Below are 7,999 nucleotides of genomic sequence, written 5' to 3' on the forward strand. Positions count from 1 at the left end.
ATGTCCTTGAAGCCGGTGTTTGGAGGACATATTGGCAAATTTGCCCACCCTTGACTTTGTCTTTGGCCTAACAACACCCATGTCAATATATCCTTGGGCATTATCATTTAAATCATCTCTGAACCCAGAACTAAACCAGCGCTGGTCCCCCAGCTAGCTTCTCAAGAAACTAGTTCACATGCCTTATACACATAAACCGTATAATCTTGTAAACCTTCTACTGAACATACATAAACAATGAGCATGGATAGATCATTGTAATAATAATAATAATGAGAGAACTACTCAAGTTGTAAATGACTCATTAAGTACAGTTAGATTAGACCATGAAATAAAAAAAACTATATTCAACTAAAGTAGAAAAATAACACACACAGTTGTACCTCTGTACATTTCTTGTGGTCAAGTTTCAGTATAATAACTTGTTCTCCAATGTAGATATGTTTTTTTTTTTTTTTTGGGGGGGGGGGGGGGGGGCAGTAACTCCCAACACCACAAAGGATATAAGACTGGAAGTGTGTCTAATCCAAATTCAGTAACATCATCATGATTATTAAACGATTTAATCAAAGTGGAAATGATTTACAAATTCACCAGATTTACATCGTTGGCAAGAACAAAAAAACTAAGGAAGTGATTGGTACATCAGTCAGTCTGTTACTGTATGAGATCAGCAGGGAGGACCAGGTTTGTGTAGGTCCGTCCATGCGTTGACCTGGTGAGTGATACTGTGTGTGGTGGTGGCTATCAGCCGTGAGTAGGTGCAGCGGTCATAAGCCACAGGGGAAACATGGAAGAGGTTTCCACTAAGAGGGGCAGTAGGCCGGATGCCCAGGTGTCTCATACACAGTCCCAGATACACATCCTCTATGTAGACGGCTTTAACATGCCTGGACGCCTCCACCAGCTTCCTGGGGAGGTCTAAGGTGAAGACATAGCCCAGGCCCAGAGCATAAGGTGGGTATACCGGTTCAGGAAACACCTCCTTTGGAAGGTACCATTTGGAGTTACGGTCTCTTAGAACAGCGCCCCGTTGGGCCACTAGTCCAGTCATGTAATTCTGCTTTGGAGCGTGAAGCAGCATGTTGACCAGGGTGTTCACGTTGAGGAACATGTCTGAGTCGATCTTCATGGCGTAGGAGGCGTTGGGGCAGCGAGAGCTCAGCCACTCCATCATCACCATGGTCTTGATGGTCAGGTTTTTGTAGCTGTCTATGAAGTCGCTCTGCAGCAGATCCTGGTGCTCTTTGCTCTCCTGCATCACCTTCTCCTGGAGCTGCTCTGTCTCCTCTCCACTGGGCAGTCCCAGCAGGAAGAACAGACGAACCTCTCTGCCCAGTACCTGTCTCTCACTGCCCCAAGTCCTGCGGACGGCCTCACGAGCGTCCCTGTTATAGGGCGCCACTGGCACCATCAGAACCAGGAAGGGGTTCTGCTCCCGGCATTTCTCTGGCTCATCCAGGATGAAGATGTACTCTGATGGGTATTCTACATGGTACGGTCCTGGGGACACATACGGAGGAGGAGTGGCCAGAACTGCCTTGACCTCTGTGATCAGATTAGTGATGATGGTCAGTGCAGAGGTGATGGAACTAGTTTCATGATGCGTTGTGTTGAGTTCGATGGCCTGTTGAGTAGAGTGGATACGTGAAGTCTGACGATCTGTTGAATTGGCAGACGCAGTTTCATGAGCGTCTATGGTAAAACCAGTGGTGTTGAGAGGAACTGCTTCGCTACTGGTGTTGACTGAACGACCGTGGTATTCTGCCCACCATCTTGGGACACACTCTGCTGACTGGTGGTTGGTGAAGAACAAGATGGCCGCCACGGTGACGAGCAGGATGAGGAAACGGCAACGAAAACCGGACCAGCAGCAGCGTCTCCCACCTTCCGCCATCTTCTGACTGGGAGGAGAGAAACATAAATGGTTTAGTCATCCTTGAGATGTATGAAAAAAAACTCACCATCATTATGTTTCTGTGGCATTGCAGTCTTCAAAAAATGATATATATTAACAGTTATCTAATAGATTAGGACGTTCTGATTTGATTTCTAGCAATAGACTCAACAATGGTGCCATTTTAACTTCTGGAATGATATTTAGTTTGATGTTAAAACTAAACGTCAGAACAGACTTCTGATTTGCATGTGATCACATACATTGGTCTTCTCTCATTGATCTAGATAGGAGAGTGGCACTCAAAGCCATGCTTGAGTTCTGAGTCAAGCAGATGAGGTGCAGCTCTTTGGGGTGTTCACCCACCCGTCTCAAATGAGGTGCAGCTCTTCGGGAGTGTTCACCCACCCGTCTCAAATGAGGTGCAGCTCTTCGGGAGTGTTCACCTACCCGTCTCGACCAATGAGAGAAGACACAGATACTCTAAGATTTTTTTAGATAACTTTTTTTATTTCACCTTTTATTTAACCTGGTAGTCTAGTTGAGAACAAGTTCTCATTTACAAATGCGACCTGGCCAAGATAAAGCAAAGCGGCACAAACAGAGTTACACATGGAGTAAACAAACATACAGTCAATAATACAATAGAGAAAGTACTGACAGTTTGTGCAAATGAGGTAAGATAAGGGAGGTAAGGCAATAAATAGGCCGTAGTGGAGAAGTAATTACCATTTAGCAATTAAACACTGGAGTGATAGATGTGCAGAAGATGCATGTTCAAGTATAGATACTGGGGTGCAAAGGAGCAAGGTAAATAAATAAATAAATAAATACAGTATTGGGATGAGGTAGTTGGATGGGCTATTTACAGGTGCAATGATCTGTGAGCTGCTCTGACAGCTGATGCTTAACGTTAGTGAGGGAGATATGGATCTCCAGCTTCAGTGATTTTTGCAATTCGTTCCAGTCATTGGCAGCAGAGAACTGGAAGGAAAGGCAGCCAAAGGAGGAGTGGGCTTTGGGGATGACCAGTGAAATATACCTGCGGGAGCATGTGCTACGGGTGGGTGTTGCTAGGGTGACCAGTGAGCTGAGATAAGGCGGGACTTTACCTAGCAAAGACTTGTAGATGACCTGGAACCAGTGGGTTTGGCGACAAATATGAAGAGAGTGCCAGCCAATGAGAGCATACAGGTCGCAGTGGTGGGTAGTATATGGGGCTTTAGTGACAAAACGGATGGCACTGTGATTGACTGCATCCAATTTTCTGAGTAGAGTGTTGGAGGCTATTTTGTAAATGACATCGCTGAAGTCAAGGATCGGTAGGATAGTCAGTTTTACGAGGATATGTTTGGCAGCATGAGTGACGGATGTTTTTTTTGCGAAATAGGAAGCCAATTCTAGATTTAATTTTGGAATGGAGATGCTTAATGTGAGTCTGGAAGGAGAGTTGACGGTCTAACCAGACACCTAGGTATTTATAGTGGTTCACATATTCTAAGGTGGCAGAGTATACATTGCACTGAACAGGAGCGCCACCTCCTCGGGCACTGAACAGGAGCGCCACCTCCTCGGGCACTGAACAGGAGCGCCACCTCCTCGGGCACTGAACAGGAGCGCCACCTCCTCGGGCACTGAACAGGAGCGCCACCTCCTCGGGCACTGAACAGGAGCGCCACCGCCTCGGGCACTGAACAGGAGCGCCACCGCCTCGGGCACTGAACAGGAGCGCCACCGCCTCGGGCACTGAACAGTAGAAGGAGCACCACCTCAGACAAACTTTAGTTCTGCCAGAGGTTCCTCTTCACAAGGCTAGTCATCAACATAGATTGAACACCTCACTCAGAACTCCATAATTGTATGACTTTGAATACATCAAACTATAGTAGAAAACAACAGATGGGACGAAACATGAAAATACACGTACCTCCTTCCTCCTTTCTTAGTGCCATCTTCCACCATGTTGGAGATCTATCTAGCTGGGGATGGCTGCCAGGTTTAGGTAATTCCACCTCGGTCAACTCTTCTGTCATACAATAAATACAAGTGTCATATGTAGCAAAGGGGGGGAGTTAATATGGTTTGTATACGATGTGTCAATTTCATGCTGTTAACCTGCCCCTTTATGTGTGTGTGAACCATAGACATAGATAGAGCACTCTAGTGACCCAAAACCTCAATTTTTAGCATGGGCAGCGCCATTGAGGACTTTCACCATTTTGAAGTTGTCAACTAGGTGTACTTTCCAATGGGTTAATTAAGGAAGAATCATATAATTCCATCACAGGTCAGCAGGAGGAACCAGCAAACATTCCATCACTACAGCTGGCAGTAAATCACCAAGCTTGGCTTTATACATGTTCAGTCAACAACCTCCAGGGGGCAGTACAAACCCTTTCAGTTTGTTAACCAACTCATAGAAGTAACAGAAGAGGATAATTGAATACTTCAGTATGGAGATGGCTTCGATGGCGCTGCCCATGTTCTCACAGACGCCAGAATGGGACAGATACAAGGTTGCATCCTCTAACTGTCTCTATGGTGTGAGCCCAACTCATGTTCAATTGTTTCTGAGTGGACACACCTGTGTTATATCCCTTTGTAACGAGGGATGTACCTATCACAGGTGTGACCGATTTGCATGTTTAACAAATCAAGTCTTTCTATTGGATAATTGTTGGATCATGCGATTCAAACTGTGTTATATTTAAACCCCTGTGTTTTTGTTTTTCAGGTAGCCGCCCACTGCAAGTCATGCAGTCCAGAGGCATGGTGGAACCTTGGGTTGATGGGCTTGGTGAGGATGGGCTTGGTGAGGATGGGCTTGGTGAGGATGGGCTTGGTGAGGATAGGCTTGGTGAGTGAGTGCGTGGCTCATGGCGCTGGTTGAGCTGAATGAGAAGCATTAGTATGGACACCTTCCTGCTGGATCGACGTGTACAACAACATGGTCCAGTTCCCACCCATATCTAGCAACTTCACACAGCCATTAAAGAGGAGTGGGACAACATTCCACAGGCCACAATCAACAGCCTCATCAACTTTATGCAAAAATGTCGTGCTACATGAGACAAATGGCGGTCACACCAGATACTGACTGGTTTTCTGATCCATGCCCCACTTTTGTTTAGGTATCTGTGACCAACAGATGACCTGTATTCTCAGTCATGGCCATGGTTAAAGGCCTAATGAATTTGTTTCAATAGGCTGATTTCTTGCCTATGGCGCTAGGTCATCGCTCATCCATATATTTATATATTCTTATTCCATCCCTTTACTTAGATTTGTGTGTATTATGTGTATGTGACCAATACCATCTGCTAACCATGTGACCAATACCATCTGCTAACCATGTGACCAATACCATCTGCTAACCATGTGTATGTGACCAATACCATCTGTTAACCATGTGACCAATAACATCTGCTAACCATGTGACCAATAACATCTGCTAACCATGTGACCAATAACATCTGCTAACCATGTGACCAATAACATCTGCTAACCATGTGACCAATAACATCTGCTAACCATGTGACCAATAACATCTGCTAACCATGTGACCAATAACATCTGCTAACCATGTGACCAATACCATCTGCTAACCATGTGTATGTGACCAATAACATTTTATTTTATTCATTTCAATTGACTGATTCCCTTAACTTATGTAACTGGATACAGCCTTCGAAGTTGTTGCACTAATTTGTTCAGTGTTTAGATACAGAACCAGTCAGAAGGTTTAGAACACCGACTCATTCCAGGGTTTTTATTTGTATTATTTTCTACAGTGTAGAATGAGAGTGAAGACATCAAAACTATGAAATAACACAATACGGAATCATGTAGTAACCAACAAAAAGTGTTAAACAAATCAAAATATATTTTATGTTTGATATTCTTCAAAGTAGCCACCCTTCGATTTGATTTGATGACGGCTTTGCAGACGCTTGGCATTCTCTCAACCAGCTTCATGAGGTAGTCACCTGGAATGCATTTCAATGAACAGGTGTCTTCAGTAGTTGAACATTTTATTACTCCAACCTTGTGAAAGTGACCATCTGACACGTTTTCGTCCAGAACAACTTGATATCGAAGGAGTACCTCTGGTGTGACGGTCTGCACAATCGCAGTTCGGCGCGACACGACCATTTGACCCGAAGACGTGTTTCTATGCATGAGCTGAGCTAGCCGAAGTCGCCACGACAAGTGGGACTGAGTATTTCTATTGGGGAAGCAGTGTCTGCCTGTCTTCATTACTGTTCTGTCTATGTTTTATAGAGGAAGAGGAGCCAGTACCCAATCCCCCCCAAAATGTGCCGTTACAGCGCTCCCGAGTCAAGCTGTGTGTCTGTGTGTAAGTGAATGAACTCCTTAGTCATGCTGTTATGTCTCCACTAGGTGTCTCAGTAAGTATAACATGACATTGATGTTCACACTGCGCTGTCATTGTAATACCGCATTTATTAAGATATCTAAAGCGATTGCAAATCATGACATGGTTACGCTATTAGATAAGATATAAATATATTTCATTGACCTTTAACAATGCGGTTGCCACTGGTTACAATCCGCTCATTAAATGTTTATAGTGTGATGAATGCGTTATGGATACGTCATAGTAAATCATTACTTCTGTCTATTTTAGTGGTTCAATCTGCTGTCCTGTTGTAACTTGCTCTCCCAGTGTTGTCCATCTTAAATTCCCTTTATCGATCGCTACCTGCACCTACCCGCCTGTCCAACATCACTACTCTGGACGGCTCTGACTTAGAATACGTGGACAACTACAAATACTTAGGTGTCTGGTTAGACTGTAAACTCTCCTTCCAGACCCATATCAAACATCTCCAATCCAAAGTTAAATCTAGAATTGGCTTCCTATTTCGCAACAAAGCATCCTTCACTCATGCTGCCAAACATACCCTTGTAAAACTGACCATCCTACCAATCCTCGACTTTGGCGATGTAATTTACAAAATAGCCTCCAATACCCTACTCAACAAATTGGATGCAGTCTATCACAGTGCAATCCGTTTTGTCACCAAAGCCCCATATACTACCCACCATTGCGACCTGTACGCTCTCGTTGGCTGGCCCTCGCTTCATACTCGTCGCCAAACCCACTGGCTCCATGTCATCTACAAGACCCTGCTAGGTAAAGTCCCCCCTTATCTCAGCTCGCTGGTCACCATAGCATCTCCCACCTGTAGCACACGCTCCAGCAGGTATATCTCTCTAGTCACCCCCAAAACCAATTCTTTCTTTGGCCGCCTCTCTTTCCAGTTCTCTGCTGCCAATGACTGGAACGAACTACAAAAATCTCTGAAACTGGAAACACTTATCTCCCTCACTAGCTTTAAGCACCAACTGTCAGAGCAGCTCACAGATTACTGCACCTGTACATAGCCCACCTATAATTTAGCCCTATCAACTACCTCTTTCCCAACTGTATTTAATTTATTTATTTATTTTGCTCCTTTGCACCCCATTATTTTTATTTCTACTTTGCACATTCTTCCATTGCAAAGCTACCATTCCAGTGTTTTACTTGCTATATTGTATTTACCTTGCCACCAAGGCCTTTTTTGCCTTTACCTCCCTTCTCACCTCATTTGCTCACATTGTATATAGACTTGTTTATACTTTATTATTGACTGTATGTTTGTTTTACTCCATGTGTAACTCTGTGTTGTTGTATCTGTCGAACTGCTTTGCTTTATCTTGGCCAGGTCGCAATTGTAAATGAGAACTTGTTCTCAACTTGCCTACCTGGTTAAATAAAGGTAAAATAAAATAAAATAAATAAAAATCCTATCGAGGTAAATGATATACTGTGAGCCCTCCAATGATTCTATTAACAATTGTATCTGGAGGCGAAAGAGAAACACACACCTGTTTAAGGGAGGTACTGGGCTAGCGGAGTAGAAGACCTGGTTAGGGGAGGTGCTGGCTAGCAGAGTAGAAGACCTGGTTAGTGGAGGTACTGGGCTAGCGGAGTAGAACACCTGGTTAGGGGAGGTGCTGGCTAGCAGAGTAGAACACCTGTTTAAGGGAGGTACTGGGCTAGCGGAGTAGACCTGGTTAGGGGAGGTACTGGGC

At 44.4% G+C, this 7,999-nt stretch overlaps 2 protein-coding genes across 2 annotated transcripts in view; both read right to left on the minus strand.

Annotated features, from left to right (window-relative positions):
* Positions 1 to 544: 544 nt before the first annotated feature.
* Positions 545 to 4,904, minus strand: LOC110514407 (beta-1,3-galactosyltransferase 1). The gene is made up of 2 exons (XM_090223257.1): positions 3,825 to 4,904; positions 545 to 1,904 (listed from the first exon to the last, which is right to left on the minus strand). Exons 1-2 carry the CDS (start codon positions 3,857 to 3,859, stop codon positions 671 to 673), a joined length of 1,269 nt encoding a protein of 422 aa, XP_090079383.1. The 5' UTR covers positions 3,860 to 4,904; the 3' UTR covers positions 545 to 670.
* A 747-nt stretch (positions 4,905 to 5,651) lies between these two features.
* The window catches only part of LOC110518910 (beta-1,3-galactosyltransferase 1), an 8,651-nt gene continuing 6,303 nt past the window's right edge, over positions 5,652 to 7,999 (minus strand). The window contains exon 2 of the mRNA XM_036964047.2: positions 5,652 to 7,999. This exon is cut by the window's right edge and continues 3,433 nt beyond it. The gene's annotated coding sequence lies outside the window, so the exon portion shown is untranslated.

Source organism: Oncorhynchus mykiss, chromosome 26, assembly GCF_057628025.1.
Source record: "Oncorhynchus mykiss isolate SJ-2025 chromosome 26, ASM5762802v1, whole genome shotgun sequence".
In the NCBI taxonomy this organism is placed as follows: Eukaryota; Metazoa; Chordata; class Actinopteri; order Salmoniformes; family Salmonidae; genus Oncorhynchus; species Oncorhynchus mykiss.